This window comes from Petaurus breviceps, unplaced genomic scaffold, assembly GCF_028583685.1.
Source record: "Petaurus breviceps papuanus isolate PSGF00001 unplaced genomic scaffold, PetGlider_PUasm1.0 189, whole genome shotgun sequence".
Lineage (NCBI taxonomy): Eukaryota > Metazoa > Chordata > Mammalia > Diprotodontia > Petauridae > Petaurus > Petaurus breviceps.
In genome coordinates, this window is record NW_027185809.1 from 3,617,298 (window position 1) to 3,641,458 (window position 24,161).

At 37.2% G+C, this 24,161-nt stretch overlaps 1 protein-coding gene across 7 annotated transcripts in view; it reads left to right on the top strand.

Annotated features, from left to right (window-relative positions):
* The window catches only part of RAPGEF6 (Rap guanine nucleotide exchange factor 6), a 188,539-nt gene that overhangs the window by 47,996 nt on the left and 116,382 nt on the right, over nucleotides 1-24,161 (top strand). For all 7 annotated transcript variants that reach the window (XM_069091817.1, XM_069091821.1, XM_069091820.1 and 4 more), the window contains one exon: nucleotides 18,210-18,341. In XM_069091817.1, coding sequence (XP_068947918.1) covers nucleotides 18,210-18,341 — 132 coding nt within the window. The remainder of the gene's footprint in view (nucleotides 1-18,209; nucleotides 18,342-24,161) is intronic.

Here is a 24,161-nt window from a genome sequence, read left to right on the forward strand (position 1 = left end):
TTTTCTTTGTTTCATAGATTCTTTTTTTTTTTTTTTAACTTTCATTCATTTATTTATTTTTTTAGTTTTCACATTAATTTTCACAAGATTTTGAGTTACAAATTTTTCTCCTCATATCCCCACCTCTCCCCACCCCACCCCAAGATAGCAAGTATACTGAATACCCCTTTCCCCAATCTGTTCCCTCTTATATTCGCCCCCATATACCCCTTACTTTCTTGTAGGGCAAGATGAATTGCTGTACCCCATTGCCTATATATATATCTTATTTTCCAGTTGCATATAAAAATCAAATTTTAACATTTGTTTTTTAAAACTTTGAGTTCTAGATTCTCTCTCTTCTTCCCTCCTCACCCACCCCTAATGGAGAGACAAGCAATTCAATATAGGGTGTACATGTGTGGTTACGCAAAACATTTCCATAGTAGTTATATTGTGAAAGACTGACAATATTTCCCTGCAGCCTGTCCCACCCCCATTTGTGCTATTTTCTCCTTTGACCCTCCCTGCCCCTTTTCAGAAGTGTTTGCTTCTAACTACCTTCTCCCCCAGTCTGCCCTCCCTTCTGTCATCCCCCTTCTTATCCACTTCCACCCTACTTTCTTGTAGGATAAGATACCCAGCTGAGTGTGTATGTGATTCCCTCCTTAAGCCAAAACCAATGTCAGTATAGTTGACTCATTCCCTGTCACCTTCCTGCTCTTCCCCTCCATTGTAACAGTTTTCTCTTGCCTCTTTTATGTGAGATAATTTACCCTATTTTATCTCTCCCTTTTTCCTTCCAGTATGTTCCTCTTAACTCTTAATTTTATTTTTTTAGGTACCATGCCTTCATATTCAACTCACCCTGTGCCGTCTATGTATACATGTACACACGTATACACATATACACATACACCCTCCTATACATACATACATATATATATTCCCTTCAACTATCCTCATACTGAGAAAAGTCTCATGAGTTACAAATCATCTTTACATGTAGGAATATAAATAGTTCAACTTGGATAAGTGGCTGACGATTTCTTTTCTCTGTTTCCCTTCTCATGCTTCTCTTGTGTCTTGTATTTGAAAGTCAGATTTTCTTTTCAGCTCTGCTCTTTTCATCAACAATGCTCGTCCTCTATTTCATGGAATGTCTGTGTTTTCCCCTGAAGTATTATACTCAGTTTTTCTGGATAGGTGATTTCTAGCTCCTTTGACCTCTGAAATATCATTTTCCAAGCCCTTCTATCTCTTAATGTAGAAGCTGCTAGATCTTGTGTTATCCTGATTGTGTATCCAAAATGTCAAATTGTTTCTTCCTGGCTGCTTGTAATATTTTCTTCTTGACTTGGGAACTCTGGAATCTGGCTATAATATTCCTAGGAGTTTTCTTCTTGAGATTTTTTCAAGAGGCAATTGGTGAATTCTTTCAATTTCTGTTTTGCCCTCTGGTTCTAGAATATCAGGGCAATTTTTCTTGATAATTTCTTGAAAGATGATATCTAGGTTCTTTTTTTGATTATGGCTTTCAGGTAGTCCAGTAATTTTGAAATTATCTCTCGTGGATCTATTTTCCAGGTCAGTGGTTTTTCCACTGAGATATTTCACATTGCCTTCTAATTTTTCATTTGTTTGGATCTATTTTGTAGTATTTTGATTTCTCATAAAGTCATGAGCTTTCATTTGTTCTAATCTAATTTTGAAGGAATTATTTTCTTCAGTGAGTTTTGGAAATTCCTTTTCTGTCTGGCAAATTTTGATTTTTAAGACATTCTTCTCCTCATTGGCTTTTGGGGCCTCTTTTGCCATTTGAATTAGTCTTTTTTTTACGGTGTTATTTTCATCAGTGTTTTTTTGGGTCTCCTTTAGCAGTCTGTTGACTAGCTTTTCATGATTTTCTTGCATCATTCTCATTTCTCTTCCCAATTTTTCCTCTACTTCTTTTATTTGATTTTCAAAGTCCTTCTTGAACTCCTCTATGGCCTGCAACCAGTTCATAGTTTTCTTAGAGGCTTTTGATGCAGGAATTTTGACTTTGTTGTCTTTGTTCCATGTTTTGATCCATTTTGTCCCCCAAAAAGGATTCTGTGGGTTGATTGTGCTTCCTCTGTTTGCTCATCTTGCCAGCCAATTACTTGACTTTTGAGCTCTTTGCCACAGTAGAACTCTGCTTCCAGAGTGGAGAGCATTGTGTCCCAGATTTCTGGGGTTTTGCGCAACTGTTGTCAGAAGGCAGCTGTGCCTTCTTCTAGGCTCCTGTTTCAGAACTGTGAGGAAGACTGCCTCTCCACAGGCTTAACAAACTCTGTCACACTAACAGTAGTGCTCCTTACCCTGAGACTGCCATCCAAGACTGCTACCCAGATCCAGGCAGGGCAGAGCAAGAGAATCCTACTTCTTTGCCAGCAGAGAGATTCCTGCAGATGCTCTCTTGTCGGCCACTTGGTCCTCCCACAACCTGTGGGCCTGGAGTTAGGAGGCAGCCTCCCAGCCGCTGCTACTGCCGTAGCGCTGCCACCGTCTCCCCAGAGGCAGGGACCGGGACCACACTGGGCTCTTCTTTCACCCAGCCTCAACAGAGCTCCCCCACTGACCGTTTACTTTCTCTTTGGTGTTTATGGGTTGAGAAGTCTGGAAACTGCCACAGCTGCCAGTGATTCACTTTCCTGAAGTCTGCTGTGGCTAGTCTGGGCCAACATGGCTCACATGGGACTGCGGTGCTTGGCTCCCAGCCTGGTGTGATAGACCCTTCCCGTCAGCCTACCAGGCAGCCTTCAGGGGGATATTTGTTTCTCTCTGTCACTTTGTAGGTTTTGTAACTGTGAAATTTGTTTAGAGTAATTTTTTATAGGTATTGGAGGTGGTTGGAGTGGGAACTCAAACAAGTTCCTGCTTTGACTCTGCCATCTTGGTGCTCCTCCCCCCCCCCCCGTTTTTATTTTTTTTTTTTGCCAAAAAAAAAAAAAAAAGCTCATCATGAGGTGGTCATCCTGCTTGTGATGTGCCTCTGTGATAAGCTTGATTGGTCCTCAGAGAACATACTCAGTCTTTTAGTGGAGCTATATTTGAAGCCTTATTAGAATGATAATAATAACAAATTATGTTCAGTATAGTTTAGTGTTAAATGTTTTATAGTTCTTTGAAGACTAACATGTAACACATTTATGTGATACATTAGCTCTATGGCAGTATTCTTATTTAACTAGGATTATCAAGGTTCCATAGCACCCTATTTCCCAGTCATCCTGAATAAATGAGTCTATTATAAATACAATAGAAACTTAAGAAGATCCCTTAAAAAATTTGTTTCACGACATACTCAAATCTAAAGATCTTGTTTGTAGATTATTGCCGATATTTTAATTTCCTTTTTAAAAAAATTTTTTTAGTTATCTAGTCTCTTTAAAACAAATATACAAATGTCTTAAAAAATAAAATAAACGGGCCATTGCATGGAGACAGGGTCCAAATGAGTGAATGTTCTTTAAAGGACTTGCCATTGCATTGTTCAAAAGTCCAGCTCAGGTGCTTTCTATAAATATAAAGTCCGTGGTTAGACTGGGGATTGTAACAGATTATGGGATTAATGGTTGCTTTTTCTTTACTTGGCAGAAATTCATGGGCTATAATCAAGTGCCTTAATTGTAGGTGCTGAATGTAATTAGGTTTAATGAAAAAAAGAAAGAGAAGAAGAGATCTTGGGTTTGGGAAAAGGAATGCCTGCTTATATACTCAAGTTGATTTGGATGTAAGCATCTCCCGATTTGATGACCTAGACATAACCTATCACTTCTTTAACTCTGAGAATCAAATCTTATGTAATCTGGACCACTATATTAAAATGGAAACCCTCTAAGAGGGGGTGTGTCTGTGGTGTATGTATGTGTTTTAGAGAGACTGCTTACTAGCTTTCATCTTGTATTAAAAGGCTAACATCCTATCTTCTGGCTCAGGTTGGTCGACGAATTAAAAAAAATGTTGCAACCTATTCTTCCCACTAAGAATTTTTGCCTCCTAAATTTCCTAATGGCCTATCTGACTTGTGCATCTGAAGACTGTGGAAGCACAAAGATGATAAAGGGTTCTGGTTAGAGTAAGCCGTCTGTTCATGGAGTAGCATCTAGGCAAATTCCTGTCAGTAAATGAGTATATATTTGTAAAAGGACATCCAATTGAAGTGCTCAGTCACTGTGTAGGAGTAGAAGTGCAAGATATAGGAACAGGGCAGAGCTGAGGGAGCGCAGAAACCAAAGGCTGTGTTGTAGGAATCCCACATTCTGTTCCTCTTGTGGCCCCAGGGACAGCTGAAGCCTTCCTGACTCCTAAGGGTGAAAGCAGCAGCTGAAGTGGGATGTTTTAGGTAATATTTGGGGTGGGGAATGGGGGGGAGCGGTAGAGGTGTGGAAGAGTCTTATGATCCATAGAATACCCATAGGTATGTTAGCCTGAATTTCTTTTTAAGAGTGTAGTCAGAGACTTAGTTCTCTCTTCTCTATGATTGTTGAAAGCATGGTCAGCCTCCTAGTCACCAAGGCTTCGAAGCTAGGGGTCAGACTCCTCATTCTTTTTCACCATGAAGTCGTATTCATTCTGCCTTGATACTATCTCTCCTACGTATCCCCTTCTCTCCTCTTACACGCTGCTACCACCTGCGTGCCAGCCGTCATCATCTCACTTGGCCTGTGTGCCGGTTGGAAGCCTGTCATAAACTGACTACTAGTTTTGCCTTTCCAGTATACTTATACCTTACTCTTTTCAAAATACTTTACAATTCAGGGACCCATACTTCCTTATTCTTACTCTCAAAAGACACACCATTTCCTGACTGTGTTTTCCCTGACTTTTCCCTGTGCCTTAATTTTCTCCTTCCTCAACTCTTACCTTTTGACTTTGCTGGTTTCTTTAAAGTCTCAACTAAAATGTTCTCCTCTCCCCCTTTTTAAATAATGCTCCAAGTCTTTCTTCTCATTCTCCTTAATGTTGGTGTTTTTCTTCAGAGATTATCTTCAATTTATCTGGTACATATATCTCTATTTTTGTACATAGTTGGAGTGGTGTTATCTCCCCTCTTTGGATTGTTAGTTACTTGATCGCAAGGACTGCTTTTTCATCTTCTTTATGTGTGATGCTTAGTTGAATTGACAGCTTCTGGAGTGGTCACTGTTGGCGTTGAAGATGGAGGTGGAGAGTTCAGGCCTGCCCATTGGTTCCTTAATGGAAAAACATTTTAGACACACAAAATATTTCAAATTTTCAAAAAAAGTTATTTAAGTTGTCTTGCTTTTCACTTTTCTGATTTGAGCATATTTTCATGCTGTTTTCAAATTTGCATTTCTTCTTCTGAAAATTTTATTTCCATTGACCTTTGTCCATTAGGGAGCATTTATTAGTCTTATTATAGAGAAGTGTTAAAATTTCAAATTTTCAACAATGTTATATATTTTAATTCTTAATAAAAATGCTGCCCTTCTGTGGAAATACATGAGATTTGGAATTGAGGAGATGTGGGGGAGGTGCAGCTTTGCCACCTGCTCATGTAACTTTCATCATGTTCTTTCTTATCTCTGGGGCTTAGTTTCCTAATTTGTAAAATAAATGGTTTGAAGGGGGAAATATGTAAGATCCTTTCCAGTCCTAACAATGCCATGTACCTGTGGTTTAAAGCTTATTAAAATCATATATTTATGCTGTAAGTCTACAATTTTAAGATGAAGACAAGTTTGAACATTGCTATAGTTTAAGTATTATACCATTACAGAGAAGGGGAAAAATGTTCTTCAGGTGGCTAGACTGTATACATGTTTCCTAGGTAATACAAAGCAGAACAAATCTTTTTTCTTTCCTTTATCTTTTGTCCTCTATCTCCTTTTTGCTGATGATTTCCTATAACTGGTTCAAAAAATTAAAAGGGTCTAAAAGAATTTAAAATTTAGGTACAGGAAAGGTACCTCTCCTTCATTTTCTCTAGAAGACTGAGTAATTCCTCACCTCTGTCTCCAGAGCATTACATTAAGCAAATGTTTGATGTAAGTACCTGTGGAATGTACTGTCCAAAGGAGATTGCTTGGACACATATCCTGGTATATAGAATTAGGTTACTTTGTTTCTGTTAGCAGCTGTGTTAGCCTGGAAGATTGTGGGTGTTGGTCTGCCATGAAATGGCTGTTACTGTGAGCTGATTGGTAGAAAAGAGGAATAGATGATGTCATCTTCACTTACAGGCAAAGCTAGAAGGAAATAGATTCCCCCTCACCCCCATTATTGAGGTTTTGTTTACAGTGGTTATAAAATACACGCACTTGCACGTGGTAGTGGGTTGAATCCTGTGTGCACTAAAGTAGTTTTTAAAATGCTGTTTTAAGATGAACATCTCACTAGCTAAGCTTTAAGGGCTTATAAGTGTATAATTAGCACATAGACAACAAAGGGGAGAGGCTTCTTTTAGATTTTTCCTTACACGTTTTAGGTTGTAATTAGCTCTATCACCATAGATTTATCTGATATTATTGAGATTGTAAATTTTTTTTTTACAAATATGATTACGTTTTTGATTCTTTAATAAGACTGGGAAAGTTTATTTCATCCACTAAGATAACTGACCACTGTTCCCTACTGTATTTTTCTTTAATTCTGGGAAATAATAGTTAAGGTAATTTTAATGGATTTTCTTTTCAGGGCACTTGAAATCATTTGTAGTTAATTACTTGCTTGAAGCTCAATCTGAACGTACTTACAATAATTAGAAGATAAATTGTGTTTCTTTATTCATCTTGTGAGATTTAACTAGTCTTAATGATAGTTTTTGTCATTTCATGACTACATTTCAGTATTTTAAAAAAGTAAGTAATTATTCAGAATTGTGGGATCTGAGGTTCAAATCTCATTATATTTTTACTAGCTTGCTTCTTTGTTACTTTGAGACTAATATTTGAAGTTTTCCTAAACTTGATTAAAGTCTGGGTAATGATACCCTTATTTAGATTGGCAGTACCTTACTGTTTATAAGATAACTTACCCTTTGCCCAGGGGTGTTAGGCAACTCAATCTTTGGGTAACTGATAACTATCATAAGAGATTTTTGAGGGGAGAGTTCTTTTAACTAATAAACCCTGGTCCTTAAGATTCTGTCTTTATACCCCTCCCCCTTTCCCCTAAACAAACCTCTGCTATAGGAGAAGTAAATTTTAGGTTGCTTACATATTATCATTACTCCAGTGATTTTGCTGCCTCAGATTTCGCTATTTCTTGTTGTTGATGTATATTTTACCCCTGGAAAATATATCTTATTTTGGCTACTGAGAAGAAATAACTCTTGCTTCCTTAAGTGCGTTTTTTTGTGTGAGGTTGAAGTGGTTGGAAGAGTGAATATCCATCACGTGATAGGAACTCATAACAGGAATGATGACAACTAGAGGAATTATCCAGTAAAGTGTAGGGGGAGGTGTTAAGGGAGGGAAGGAGCTTAGAATTAAGGAGTTTTCCACAGATTCTGTAAAATATGACATTTTTGGAAGACATTTTCATTTTGTCAAAACCCAGAAGTGTTCAGACGTTAGATAACACCATTTCATTTTTGATGTCATAGCCAAATTTCTAGGAACAAAGCTTCTCTTCAGTAACCCAAAAGGCTATTTTTTTTTTTAGAGGAACTATACATGATGCCAACTAAATTATTGTACTACTGAATCTCTTTGGTTTTAATTTTTTCAAGATGATATTTCTTCCTAATTGTCAGTTACATTGTCCCTACTTGGCTAACTGTGACTGCAGTGGTGACATTTGGAATTTTTTTTCATTGTAGATGACTTGATTTCACTTTTAAAATTCATGTTTTCCATACATTAAAGTCTCGTTGAAGATTATTCTCTTGTGAATATTTATTTCCTAAATAGCTATGAAGCAGAAGCTCTGGAAATGAGTGTTAGTTACAAAGACAAACATGACAGCTGGGGGAGAGCAAGGGCTGCCTCAGATGCTTAGAAAGCAAGACTGAATTGCTGCATCTCATTCTCTTTTCCCTTGGGATCACAGAAGTGTGTTAAATTTGAATACTAGAATTAGAAAGCACTATTCCCCAGTGTATCCAATCGTGAATTCATTATGAATTAAAGCAGAAAAAAATTATAGAAGAAGAAAGGTTATGCACTTCAAGCAATATATTTTGACTTGTAGGTTAGAGATTTTGAAGAAAATAAAGAACGTCCTGATATATTTCATGAAGGGGAGGGTGTGTATGTCTGTGTATGATGGGTTGGAGGTTTCAGTAAAGTTGCCCTGTGTGCTACATCTGCAGATACAGTAGCCAATTGATCTAATGCAGTTTCTGAAGGCTTTCTATACAGGTGATGTCATCCTTTTAGCTCCATTCCCCTCCCACTTTCTTTCCTCCTTATTAGATATTTCATCTTACTGCGGAGCATAGAATCGATAGGAGCTTCTCCTCAGGGAGCCTCTGGGAAGCAGACCCAGAGAGCAGGAATTAAGGCACTAACACTCAGTCTTGCTGTGGCAGAAGATGTAATTTTTTTTATTGCATTGTATAAATGTTTTAATTGGAAAAGCAAGGCTTAGATTAACCATAGGATCCTGCTGGTGCTTTAGGATTGGAAACAGCACTGCAGAGTTGTAAATCGTGCATGAGAAAGAGAAAAGGAAAATAATTTGGATTACAAAGATTCAGAAGCGACACAGACACAGAATAAACCTGTAAGAGTATTTCAATTAGTTGGATTTTTCCTCCTCTTTTGGTCGGTAAGAAAAAAAAAGAAGAAACTTAATCCTAAGGATACAGAGTTTTGGTTGGCTTCAGATACAGAAGAATCGTTGTCGTATTTGTTTGATTTACAGAATGAAATAAGTGGAAGAAAATCAGGCATGAAGATATTCTCTTGTTAGTGATGCTACATTTTTGGGAATAAATGCTGGAAAGTAGTGGAGGCTAAGGTTTGGTTTGGTGTATGTTGCATTACTTGTTTAATCTGATGTTACCACTGTGTAGGTATGTGCTAAGTGACTGAGGAAGCATGTGGATATCTGAATGCTCAGAGCCTGAAGCACAAAAACATCTTGATTTACATTTGTATGCTTGTTAAAAGGAACATTTTCCTGGGAATTGAGGCAATTGATTTAATCTAAGGCTCAAAGGTACTGAAATCAGGTGAGCCAGTCATTTTGGAATTCACTGTGGAGAGGTATCCTGAGAAGTTTCCTTTATACATTGTTACATTGGTTTTATGATTTGTGGAGAGAAAGCAGAAAGGATTTTTGCCAGTATTCTTTTCCGTGTGCCTTCAGTTTAAAAAAAGGAAACTTTACTTTCCAGTCCAGGAAATGGCTTTTCTTGTTCGCTGTTATGCCAGTTGTCTTCAGCCCTGGGCCTCCAAAGTAAGTGATTATCATTTTTATCCTTGAGCTTGATGAACACTAGTCTTTTTGTTTCCTAAAATCAAGCATGACATGTATGTAGTTTTACATTGTGAGTGAGTTTTTAATATTCTTGATAGCATCTATGTGATTGCTAAACTTTTAAGAATAAATATAAAACCTCACTTCTCTTATTCATATAAATACCTCAATCCTCATTCAAAATTAAAAAAAAAATCCTCTAAATTTTTGACTGATCCAAGTTAAAATTTAGGAAATGCCGGTTTAATAATGTGTAAAGCTTAAATATATATTGAATACATTATATTCTAGACATTATTAGAATTTGGTGTTCATATAACATTTGTTCACAGCTTTAGGCTTTTTATTTGAATAAATGATGTTTTACCACCTGCTTACCAACATTTTTCTTACATGAAGCTACCACATTTCTGATCTCAGTTTGACTCTGCAGAGATGAGGTTAGCTGGCATGTAGACTTCTTATGTTTAATATTTTTTATTGTCATAAAATTGTGAAGATGTATTTTGAAATACATCATAATTTGCTTATGCTCTTTTGGAGTATGAATGGTTACCATTATTGGTAGTCAGATATCCTGAGCAATATGATCTTTATGTAATGAACAAACAATGCTATGGTAATATTCCTAAATGTCATCCAGTTAGTGGTATGGAACCTTGAGCGACCTGACGCTGGGTTTCTTGTTATACACACGTTGTTTATGTGCTGCTTACAGCTTTATGAAAAACCTTACTGGACCCAACTGAAATAGTTTTTATTTAATGTGGTTTGTCCTGTATGGGTCTGTCTTGAACAAGTTACTGGATATTAGACACAATGGTGGTGATTGCCACACCTTCCATCTTTTTATTTTTATTTATTTGGAATAACATTTTGTGTATTCTGATTCCTGTTGTCAAAAAGCAGACTCATAGTTACAGGATTTAACAAATTCTTCTTTATTGTACCATTGTATAAAGATAAGCTTTCCATGTAGATGTCTTGAACTTGGTCAGGAACAATGGAAATACTTTCTAGGATGGTCTAAAAGCTATGCCTGTGTCGAATAAAAGCTATCAAGATTAGACCTCACTTTCCATCATTAAATGGTAACAAATGTCCTTTTGAACATTATTCAGTCAGAAGTGTTTTACTAAACTAAATTAAAGGGACAGGTCTATCTCTTGTATTTGAGTCTTTTGATACGAAGCCTAAGATACGAAGATTGGTCTGAAGTTATTCAGTGAAAGATTGAAAATGAGAAAGTATAATCTTGATTGAAAAAAGGGAAAATTCGACTTGATAATCATTGGATGTTTCAGTTTTTTAGGTATTTACACAATTGTTGTACATTTTGTTTACATAAAAACAATTACTAGATGATAAGTTTTGATTCTGAAGTATATTTTGATTCCTTTTCTTCCACTTTGCCACCAATGCCATACAGAACTGAGGGCCATTTTATATTTTTCTTTGTTTTAATGGCTTGCCATGACCGAAGAATTCATCACCAAGTGGCTAGCCTAGATGAGATGAGCTTGTTCTGTTATTGGGGTCATATTGGAAGTTTTTTTTCAGTTTGGTAATACTTTCCAGAGCTTTCTTTCTCTTATGACCTTTTGGTAACCTATGATCATATGCCCTCCACAATAAGGAGTTTGTGGAGTCCTTTAATTTTAACTGATGTTACTCAAAACGTGAGAGCCTGTCCAAAGGCCAGTTAGTAGATGTATTGCTAGAGGAGCTGAATCATAGTAGTTTTTGTATTCTTGGCCATAGATGAAATCAGAAAAAAGAAGGAAGTTTAGCCAACTAGAAGGATGTCTCAAAGGCACTACTTGAACAAGCAAAGGAGTTGGTAGAGTTGATTTTATCATATGCCCCAAAGCAACAGAAAACCTTTTTTTTCATGGAACATTTGGTCATTTTATAATGTAGTGCTCAAGATAGTTATTTACAGGAAGACTGCCATGAAAATAATTTCAGGATATTGGTTACGGAGGATGGAGGAAGTAGAGAAATTCTATGATAAATTGATGAGACAGTACAGTTAAATCAGCACACACTCTGATTGTTTCAGTGCAGTCAGAGACTTCAGGGAAAAAGTGGGGAAAGGTGAATATTGTGAGAGATAGTTGGGGAAAAAACAGTTCAAGAAGAAGGAATGAGAGAGGTCAAAGATGCTGCTTACACTACACAGAAGTCTAATGTCTTTATATCATGAACACTAGTAGTGCTAGACTTGGAAAGCATTGAATAATATCACAAAAAATGAAACAGTTTATATTTTAACAGACAAAGATTCATTATTACTGTGGAAGTTATCCTTGAATGAGCTGTGTATATTTAGACCTCACTAGTCAGAGCAAGGATCAGATTACATAAAAAGCAAGGAGAAAGAATAGTGAGAAAAAACATTGGTCATTCAATTGACAGCTAATTTCAGAGGTATGTACATAATTGATCCTGAAAATGAGAAACTAACTGATTTTTATAATTTTTTCCATAAGTATAGCTCATAAATTAATTTAATTAATTGCCACCATGAGAAAATAAAAAGAACTCGGAAAGTATCCAGGTCGGCAAAAGCTGGACTTTCTTGCCAGGTAGAGAAAGACAATATCAGGTTAGATTATAAATTTGTTAGAATATAAATAAAGAATATAACAGATGATGGATAATTATAATCAATATTTTCTCAAAACTGAGAGGAGTGGAGGTAAAACTAGTTTAAAGAAAGCTTGGCAAAAATATTCAAGGCAAAATTATTATATGGACATTTTAGGGTGAAAATAGGATAGCAAACCAAAGAAAAATGGCAGGGGTTTGCAGAAATTATTGTAATAATTTATATTCACCATCAAGGGCGGTAGAGTCCATAAATTTAACGTCTCAGTTCTTAGTTCTTGTATATGGGAGTTAGAAATTCCGCTAAAGAGAACAAAGACAGGAAAAGAACCAAATTAGACCAATTTTTTATAGCAAAAATCTGTATTGGATATAACTCAGTTTTGTTGAGGCACTGATATACAAGGTATCAGAAGGAAAAGGCAATAAAAAGATGTGGGGAAAAAAATCTTGGACTTTTAATGAATAACGAACATCAGATGACTAAGAACATCAACTCAATGCTCAACTATATGCCTGCTTTCCAACCGTTAATGTGAATACAGTACATGTATAAATTGAAGGTATCCTTCATGAGAATATTAGTAGGAAAAAATTGGGCTTCTGTAAATGATATTAAACACTGGATCTCATCTTTACCATTTTGCAGTTTAATGAAAGATGTTGAGAATACAATATATCCTGTTCACTTATTGTTTGTTGATTATGAATCAATCTGTAAGTATCTCAAGCATTTACTATATACTATGTATGGTACTAGATATACAGTGATAATATAGTGCTGAAAGAGCTTACATTCTAATGGAGACACCATGTATATAAATATGTAATACAAGATAGAATATAGAAAGAAGGTAAATTCACAAGGAAAAGCACCTCCAGATTAAAGGTGGCATTGAAGCTTGAAGGAATCCAGAGATGCTAAGAAGTAAAATTAAGGGGAAGTGTTCTAGGTATGGGGGACATCAGTGCAAAGGTATAGATGGGAAAATGGACTATTATGTGTGAATAACAAGTAGGTCAGTATGACTTCTCCATAAATTGTTTTGTGGATAGCAGTGTATGTGAATACTAACGGATTAGGTTGTTAGGAAGAACTTCGAATGTTAGAGAACTTTATATCTGATTCTTGAGGGAGCCAGTGCTATTTATTGAATAGGGTGACATAGTCATAACTAAACTTTAGAGAAATCACTTTGGCAGCAGAATGAAAGATGGATTGGAATAGGTAAAGAGATATGAAGCAGGGCTATTACTTAAAAGACCATTGCAGTAGTTCTGGTGAAGTGATGATGGCCTGCCTGAACTAGTATAGTGACTTTTGTGAATCGAGAGGAGACATATACAAGAGACATTGTGGAGGTAGATAAGATTTGGCCATAGATTGGATGTGTGTTGAGTGCAAATAGGGAGTTGAGGATGGAACTCAGGGACAAACCTGTGTAACTGAGAAGATGGTAGTGCCCTCTAAGGAAGCTGGGAAGAGGAAAGGATTTAGGAAGAAAGATGCTGTTCAGGGTATATTGAGTTTGAGAGGCTTATGGGATATCCAGTTTAACATATCAGATAGGAAATTGGTATTATGAGACTGGAGCTCAAGAGAGACTGGTACTGTGCACACACACATTTATATATACGTATATTTACATATACATATATATGCACACATATACAACTGTGTGTGTGTATATATGAAACCTCTTCATTGAGATAATAATTGAACCCATGGGGATTGGTGAGATGGAGGTAAACAGCTAGGCGGTACAATGGGATAGGCTATTGGGTCTGGAGATAACAGTTATAAAGCATTTAGCAAAGTAAAATGAGATAATGTTTGTAAAGCACCTGGCTTGTAGTAGCTGCTTAATGACTAATTGTTTCCTTCCTTCATACTTGAGATATTATAGAGAAAAAAAAAAGAAAATGTGCTAAGGGACAGCTTTAGGTGACATCTTCAATTACGAGATGTAACATGGATAAAGATCAGTCAGACAGGAAGAGAATCATGGGAAACCCAGAGAAAAGAGAGTAGACAGGGGGAGAAATAGTATCAGATGCTTGAAGAGTGGTCAGGAAGAATGAGTATTGAGGAAAGACCATTAGATTTGATAATTAACAGATCATTAATTTTGGAGAGAGCAACTTCAGTTGAATGATCAAGTCAGAAGCCTGACTGCAGAGAATTTAGAAGAGAATCAGAGGATAGGAAGTGGAGACCTATACCATAGATGGCTTTTTAAATGTTGAGAAGGGCAGGAAAAATGTAGACAATAGCTGGTAGATACAGTAGGAACTCCAGTGAGGATTTTTTTTAAAGATGAAAGATTTGGGGGCATGTGTATGGGCAGGTACCAGTGAAAAAGGAGAGATTGAAGATGAGAGTATATTTAGTATAGTAAAATCCTGACTCTTTTCCAACAAGATATCTCCCATCCATATATTAAAAATAATTCAAGTATCCTTGAAAATCAGATATAACAATAGAAACAACTCTGTGTAGGAACCTCTTCATTCATAAAAATCAGGTTGGGTATAAAAGGAGATCTGTTTGTATGTTCACCAGTAATGAACACTTTGATGGAGGAGATCCCGCACAGAGTCCAGATTGAAGAATCCTTCCATTTGAATGAATGGTGATGTCCTCAAGAGGCTCCTTTTTGTGCATGATAATTGTGCTGCTTTTGTCAAGGTCCAGAACATTATAGATCCCCTGGAAAAGATCGTTTAAAAGATTGACTTGAACATCTACAGAGGAAAGACAAAATTTATGAAGAATATTTATTTTCCAGATTATGACATGTGACACCTTTTTTTCTGTCAGTGTGTGTGTCTGGGACAAATAGTGCAAATCAGTCACTTGTTGGGCCCAGAGTTGAACAAGAAGAGGAAAGCAGACTGGATTGCCTTTGGGATTGTGTAGAGTGCCTTCCCCTAGAGACAAAGGCTCAATTTTAAAATACTAACATTCTGTAGAGGTTCCTGATACCTTACCTTTTGCTCTTTAGAAAACTCTTCATAGGGGTGGCTAGGTGGCACAGTGAATAGAGCACCAGCCCTGGAATCAGGAGGACCTGAGTTCAAATCCTACCTCAGACACTTAACTCAAAAATTAGCCATGTGACCTTGTGCAGGTCACTTAACCCCAATTGCCCTACCTTCCCCCCTCCAAAAAAAACCCCAAAAAACTCTTCATAATCTGTGTTCTCATGACTATCATAGAGAGGGCAGAGGAGAGAGGTATTTGATTGGTGGAAGCAACAAGTAACATAAAGCCATAGAGGAATTTTGAAGAAGGATAGGGATAAAAGATGTCTTCAAGGAAATGATGTATGATAGGAAGAAAAGATGAGCTGGTCACATGCAATGTTGAGAGATTGTAGGTGAACAGTCAGTACTCTGCTGGTACCCTTGTTCTGTCATCTTAAAATCTTGCCTTATTGAGCTTCTACTCTACTAAAATTCTAGGTCTTTAGATTTAGAATCTACATAAATTGTAGTTTAGGTACATGTTACAGTGCTATTCTTTATTTTATCCTAAATGTAAAATTTTCCATTTATAGTGATTACACGTCATCTGACTGGATTTGACCTGTTATTACAGTCAAGATCTTTGTGGATTCTCATTTTGCTCTTTAGCATATTAGCTGTCCTCCCATCTTTGTGCAATCTGTAGATTTAGAATAAATGTTAAAGTCATTGTATGTTTTTCTTGGCTACGCATGTGTCCTGATGCAGGATACATAGTTCCTCTCACCCTATTTCTATGTGGTATTATTCTGTACCATTCATATGCCATAATTTGTTTTAACTATTGCCTAGTGGGCACCCACTTTGTTTCCAATTCTTTGTTAGTCCATCAGCATTTATTAAATGTTTGCTGTGTGCCAGGCACAGACATAGTTTCTCTCAAGCAAAAAAAGCGTTGCTTTGAATATTTTTCTACATATGGATCCTTTTCCTTCTTTTTTCTCAGTCTCTTTGAGCTGTAAGCCAAGTCAGTATATCACAGTTAGTGACTTTTGGTGATTGCTCAAAATTGTTTTCTAGAATGGTTGGATCAGTTCACAACTCCACCATAGTCTATCGAACCCACAACCTTTCTAAAAACTGTCATTTTTCACCTTTGTCAGTATAATAGAGATGAGATGGAACCTCAGAGCTGTTTTAATTATTTCTCTTAATATTAATAGCTTGGTGCATTTTTTTTCTATGTGGTTCCTAATAGCTTGCCTTTTTCTCATTAGAAAACTTCATATTCTTTGATCATTTTTCTGTGGATAATGGCTCATAATATTTGTATTAGTTTCCTATATATCTTGAGAAATGTGTTGCAAAGATTTTCCCCAATAACGGTTTCTCTTTTAACTATATTGATTTTGTGCAAAACTTGAGTTTTATGCAATTGAAATTACCCATTGTATTTCTTATGAGGCTCTCTATATGTTGTTTGATCAAGAATTCTTTTTTCTATCCATAGATAAGAATGTTTGCTTCTCTGCTCCTCAAATTTTTCTGTGATTTGACCTTTTATATTTAGGTCCTTTATTCATTTTGTAACTTTTCCTATTATTCTCTGGAATGCCACCATCCTGCTATGTACCTACATTGAAACCAAGGTGTCCTCCTGACCCCTCCCTTTCTGTTAGCCCCCACACCTAGTCTGTTGCCAAGTCCTTGTTTCTGCCTTTGCAACATCTCTTTTATAAATTCAATTTTTTTCTTCTGACACTGCTTATCACTTTGGTGGGAACCTTCATCATTTCACACCTGGACTAATACGTTGACCTCCCTGCCTCACATAGTCTCCCACTCTAGTCCATCTGCCAGTCAGGAGGCTCAGTATAAAGTGCAGTTCTAGCCATGTCACTTCCCCTTCTTCTTCCTCCCACCCCCAATCCACTAAACTTCTGTGACTCCATATTATCTAAAGGATCAAATATAAAAATCCTCTATTTTTTGGTAACCCAGTCCCTCTCTTTTGAGAAAAGTCTTTTTATACCTGACTCCCCTTGACATACTCGATAACCTAGTGGTACTACCCTCTTCAGACTAGATACTCTGCCAACTTCAGGGTTTTCATTGGATGTCCCCCATACCTGGAATAATGTCACTTCTCATTTCCATCTTCTGGCGCCTCTGTGCCTTTCCTGGACCTCCTCAATCTTAGCACTTTCCTCTGAGGTTATCTCTAATTATCATGTGTGTGTGTGTGTGTGTGTGTGTGTGTATGTATGTATTTGTGTATTTTTGGTACATAATTTACTTGACTCTTCCATTATACTGTCTGCTTGGTTACAGGGACTGTTTTTTGCCTTTGTGTTCCTAATGCCTGAAACATAGTCTTGCTTATTAATAAATGCTTATTGACTATGATTTGACTTTTTATATCTGGGTCATAATTCATTCGGAATTTAATTTGGTTTTTAGTGTGAGAAGTTAGTCTGTATCTAATTTCTACAAGGGTGCTTTCTATTTTCCCAGCAGTTTTTGTAAGCTAAAGAGACCTTCCTTACCCTGGCTATTGGGAACATATTCATTGAATACTGATGAATGATTTCTTTTGGATTTTTTTATACCTAATATCTTGTATTGATCAGTTTTTCTATAACAGAACACAGTGCTATTATGTGCTTAGTCAATATTCTTTACATGTTGAATGAAAATGAAAAAAAATTCTTTTACTCAGAAACCTTATACAACAAGTATTCTACTCAAGTCCAGAAACATTTGTGTTGTGATGGAAGCAGGCATTTTTTTTCTGTCCAGATTAGACAACCAAATAGTCTCAATTTATTGTTTCCTATTAATTGGGGATAACATCTAAAGTGAAATTGGAATCTTTTTTTTAAACCAGAGTTTCCTCCTCTGTCAGTGAGGGGTTAGATCATAAGATTGTTAAGGTCCTTTCTTTCTCCAAATACTATGGAGAAAGGATCTTGGCTAAAAGAGAGAGTCAGATTTTCTCTGTTAGTTGTATTGACTTTTTGTCTGAAAACTTTTCTGTGTCCTTAGAACTCTAGAACTGTCTCTGTAATCACACTAAAAAAGCATATTTGGATCATGCTGCTCTAAAAGACATTTATTTTCTTACTAAAATTTTGAAGTGCACACAATATACCTAAAATGAAATTTTATTTCATGTAGGAGTGTTAACATCATGAACACTTTAAAGGGTATGTACTTGAATTTTTTTTTTCTTTTTTCAGCTTCCAGCAGACCTTAACAAGTTGCACCTTACAGAAAACCCTCATCCACAGGTGACCCACGTCCCTTCTAGCCAGTCTGGATGTAGCATTGCCAGTGACTCAGGGAGCAGCAGTTTATCTGATATCTACCAGGTAATATTTCAAGAACAGCTGTCTTGTGTTTTGTTACACTAATCGAAAAGATTGTCTTTATCACTTTTATAAATAGAAAATAACTGTAAAAATTATTAATAATTGGTATTACCTCAATCCAGTTTTCCAGTGATTGATTTTTTTTCTTTGATGAAATAGATATACTCCTAGAGCATTGAAATGGTCTAATTCAACAGTGTTGCAGAAGGTAGGATTTTATTTGGGACTTGACGAAAGCCAGGAGATCAGGAAGAGAATGCTAGAATTGGAGGCCAGCTAGTGAAAATGCCTAAAGTCAGTAAGTAGGTGTGTGTGGTGTTTGGTTCAAGGTACAATAAGGGTAGCAGTATTAGATTGCAGAATATACATGGAAAAGACTGGAAAGGTAGGAGGAAGGTAGGTCACAAAGGGTTTTAAAAGCCAAATAGGAGATTTTGCATTTGCTCATGGAGGCAATAGGAAAGCACTAGAGTTTATTGAGTAGGATGACATGGCTAGACAGACTGCACTTGAGGAAGACAAGTTGGCAGTTGAGTGGAGGACAGACAGGAGTGGAGCAGGGAGGTCAACCAGCAAGCGGTGTGTGTGTGTGTGTGTGTGTGTGTGTAATATGGGAGGGAGGTAATAAGGGCCTACAACAGTGCTGGCAGTATCATAGGAAAAGGGTGTATATGAGAGATGACACAGGTAAAATGAGTAGGATTTTATATCTACTCTATATATATATATATATATATATAAAGTTATTGTTGATTTCTTGATCAACAAATGCAATAGACTTTTTTCATAATCCTCATTTTTCTTGAACTCTGCAACCTTTGACACTGTTTATCTCCTTCTTCTCCTTGATACTGTCTTATCTAGGTTTTTGAGACACTGCTCTATCCTGGTTCTCTTCCTGTATTAGGACTGTTTCTTCTCAGTCTCCTTTGCTAGATGCCCATCCAGACCACACCCTCTAACTAGAAATGCTCCACAGGGTTCTGTCCTTGGTCCTCTACTCTTTCTACAACTTCACTTGGTGATCTCATCAGCTCCCAGATTCAATGACCATCTCTGATGGTAATGATACTGAGGATTCTCAAATCTTCCTATTCTGTCCTAACCTCTCTAACTTTCTGTCTTTCATCGCCTTTTGCCTTTCACACATTTCGAACTGGATATCGACTAGGCATCTTAAATTCACCATATTTAAAACAGGATTCATTGTCTTTCCCTTAAACTCTAGCCCCCCACCCCGACCCCACCCCTTTCCTGTTCTTGTAGGGACCATGTTGCTTTGCAACAACATCCTCCAGTCCCTCAGGCTCACAAGTTAGGATGTATGGTTATTATCTCTTAGCTCCTCACCATCTCTCTCCTTCCCTCCCCTCCCCCATGCCATCCTTTGCCAAGGGTCTATTGATTTCATCTTTGCAAAACCTCTCTAATGTTCCTCCTCCTTCTTTTGACACTGCCCCCTGGTACAGTAGGTAAAGGCCTTCATGATCTCACTCTGAACTATTTTAATAGCTTTCTGATGAGTCTAATCTACCTCAGGTATCTCTACCCTCTAATCATACCTTCATTCAGCCACCAAAGTGATTTTCCTAGTGTAGGCGTGACCATGTCACTCCCTACCTAGTAAATTTTAGTGACTCCCTATCATCTCCAGGATCAAATGCAGAATCATCTTTTTGGAGTTCAAAGCCCTTTATAATTTAGCCTTCTTCAGCCTTTCCAAGTTTCTTACACCTTGTCCCCTACCATGTTCTCTTAGATTCAGTAACAATTGGTTTCTCTCTCCAGGCTCTAAGCATTCTCTTACTCCCATTCCTACAACATTCCCCCTCCTTCCTCCTGACTGTTGACCTCTCTGCCTTCCTTTAATTCTCAACTAAAACCTCACCTTCTCCAGGAAACCTTTGCCAACCCCTCTTAATTCTGATGCCTTCCTTCTTTTAATTATTTCCTATTTGATCTGTATGTAGATTTTTGTATACATTTGTTGGCTTGTCTCCCCTATTAGATTGCAAGACTATCTTTTGCCTTTTTTGTATCCCAGGACTTATTCTAATATCATCTCCATTTTATGTAAGGGGAAACAGAGACTGGGAGAGGCTAAGTGATTTGCCCAGTGTGGCATAGCTATTAAGTATCTGAGGCAACATTAGAACTCTGGTTTTCTTAGGCTAGCAATCTATGCAGATGTACCTTGGAGATATTGTGGATTCAGTTGCAGACTACTACAATAAAACAAATATAAAAAAGCAGATCACACTAATTTTTTAGTTTCTCAGTCCATATAAAAGTTATGTTTACACTCTAGTGTAGTCTGTTTAAGTATACAATAGTATAATGTTCAAAAAATGTACATACCTTAATTTAAAAAAAACTTAAAAATGTTATCCAATCCTTTAGCAAATAGTAATCTTTTTTGCTGGTAGAGGGTCATAGTTGCTGAAGGCTGGAGTGGATGTGGCAATTTCCTAAAATAAGACAACAGTGGATTTTGCCAATTGACTCTTCCTTTCACTCAAACACTTAGGAGGACATTGTAGGGTTATTAATTGGCCTGATATCAATGTTGTTGTATCTCAAAGAATAGGGAGACCTAAGGAGAGGGAGAGAGAAAGGCAGAGGCTTGTTTGTGGAACAGTCAGAACACACACAGCATTTATTGATTAAGTTTGCTCTCTTAATATGGGTATAGTTTGTGGTGCCCAAAACAGTTACAATAGTAACTTCAAAGATTACTGATCACAGATCACGATTAACAGATATAATAATAATTAAAAAGTTTGAAATATTGTGAGAAATACCAAAATGTGACCCAGAGACACAATGTGAACACATGCTATTGGAAGAATGGTGGTGATAGACTTGCTGGATGCATGGTTGTCACAAACCTTCAGTTTGTAAAAAAAAAAAAAAAAACTTCCAGCTGCCTCATCAATTTTTTAATATGTAAATTGAGGGAGTTAATTATCTCTAAAGTCCCTTCCAGCTCTAAAATTTTGTGACCTTATGAATTGCCCCTTAACTTGACTTGTTAAATTGGTATACTTATCTAGAAAGAATCTTCAAGGCTTGTTATTCTGGGGACTAGGAAATACTGATTATATTACTGTAAACCATATTGGTACTATTTTTGAAGAGGGTCATCATAAAATGATGAGATATAGGGGTAGGGGTGCTTGAGACCCCAAAATACCAACACACTAGGTCCTGCTGAATGATTTCGACTCGTCTTTTCTCAAAGAAAAGCAAAGTTTATTAGAAGTTCGCCATAATGGGTAGACTCTTAAGGAGCCTTGGTGTCCACAAGCATCACAGACCAGAATCATCTGACTCAGAATGAGTCTATGCTAGCTCATTCTATGGTACTCTCACACACGGAGGCAAGACGGGGTCTTATATACAGAAAGGTTGTGTGGTCCGAGGAATCTAGGGGTGATCTAGAGAAGGAGTTTGGGGAGGGTGTTCAGGAGGAGTCAAATGAGGTCAGACTCCAGTAATGAGTTTGGAGAGGGTCTTCAGGAGGAATTAATGAGGTCATACTCCAGTAAATGACTGAAGTTGCTGTAGGCTACCTGGAGACAACCAGACAGTGGTGGGCTAGGCCAGTTCAAGGGTGTAACAGTTGAGTATCAAGGGTGGGGGGGCTAGCTGGATAATGGAGGGCCAAGCTAATAACAGACTGAGCCACAATGAAAGGCATATGGCCTCATGAAAATGCCTCATCAAATGAGAGGATTCAGTCAGTTCACGGGGGTTCCCAGAGCCCACATGTCATCATTTCCATGCTTCTGACAGCAGTACTCTACCCTATAAGTTTGTTCAGGAGTAAGAATCAGAATTGTTTGGTTGCCTGAACCTCTTCAGTAGTGACTTTCAGTTCTTTCTCTTCCGTTTTTCTTCTCCTGAGCTTCTTTGGCATACCATTTGAAAACCAGGAATTGAGAATTGTAAATAGAGAGAACTTCTTGTAAAGACATTTGGCTTTTAAAAATTCACTCTTCTTCCTGAATAGGAAAAGTGAAACTTCTTGGCCCATAAGTTTTGTGGGAGCAAGACGGAATTTCAGTGTCACTCTCCCCCCTCTCCCCCACCTTATTACTGCCACACCAGCGTTAGGCCCCTTCAGGAGTCTTAGACCTCCAGCCTTATATGCCATAACCTTATCAGCATTAGGCCCCTTCTGAGGTTTTCTACCTTCACCCTTGCTTGTGACCTTTTTTCCTCTCCCTTGCTTTAGCAGTCTACCAAATACAGACATGACCTTGGCTCCCTGTCCCACCTCCCAGCCAATAGGAGATAGTGGGGGGCTTCTTTGTTATCTGCCACTGGGTTAGATTTTGAACCAAGACTGAGAGCCTGCCTCTCAGCAGGGACAACTGCGGGGAGGGGCAGCTTGATTGTGTAAGGCCATAAATTCTTGTTCTATCTTTTGTAAGACTCCTCATTCTGCTGGTTCTGGTGGAAGGGAAGCCCTCTTCTGAGAACTGAGTACACTTCCTGTTCCTTCCTCAAGTTACCTCTGACTTTTAATTTTTCTGGGTAGGGGATTTTTAGGGTCCCTGTGCTCCGCACATTCCTGTCATCTAGTGTATGTTGTAGTGAATAGTGAAACGGGTGAGAAAAGCCAAACCATATTGGTTATGAAGTGAATGGAAGTGATACTAACAATTGGGGTATTGTGCCTTTTAAAATCTGACAGCAGTATTGAAGGTTTTGTATAGACCTTAGAAAAAACAGTAATGAGAAAGAGACATGGTTTTGTATAACTTTTCTTTTTAAGCTTGAAAAAGACTTGGTTTTCTTGTTGTTTGTTTAGATTTTACTTTGAAATATTTGTTCCCCTCATTTTCCACTGTCTTTCCACTTCAGGTTGCTAAAACAGGAAAAGACCATCTGTTGTACTTTGGAGTTGCTAGATCATCAGAAAATTGCATGGCTTATTTGACTCATTTTGTTCATGCTGTAAAAAGGCTTCCTTGGCAGAAGGGGAAGCATAATTAATGTGTCTTTTTACCTTTTTCTAGTAATGTAATCCACATGATTTTGGAAATAGTATTAAATGGTAGAGCTTGTGTTCTTTTTTTACTGAGGATTAATGTCTCATGCCTGTGGCTTTGTATAGAGCTTTTAATGTACATCCTAATTATATTTACTTTATAAATTACTTGTAAGTGTTGCTTAAGTCTCTTCTATGTGTATGACTTAGCCTCACTGTACTCCTTGTAAAAAAATATGCATTAGCATGAGAGAGTGTTAAGAAATTCTTTTCTCTTTAAAATAAGCTATACTTGTATTGGTAATTATCTTAAAATAGTTCACTTAACTGTTGTTATAGTATAGAAATATACTTAGGATTGATTTTGACAGGATTTAAAACACAAATTGAATTGTTTCTTAAATATTGAACTTCCTTGCTAAGGCACCATCCTAGGATACATATCATAAGAAACACTGATCTGTCTTCTTAACTTAGGGAGACAAGACTGAAAATATATGATGGTGCTTATGTAACTAACGTGTTCTAAGACTGTGTGATAGAAATTTTAAGTGTTATAACAGTTTGGAGAGAAAAGACTTTCATTAAAGGCTAAAGTAAATACTCTTCCTTTAGGTACCTGACATGGTCTTTGGATGTTGAGTAAAAGTTAGTTGGACAGCAGGAAGTGAGAACGTGTGAGGCAGGAGGGAAATAATCTGAGGTGGTAGATTATATACAGAGAGCATCACAAGGCTTTTAGAAACTAATTTTGCCACCTCAGAATATTGAATATTGAAGAGGACCATCAGGGAAATGTTCACATGACTTGTAGTTGTGTGATG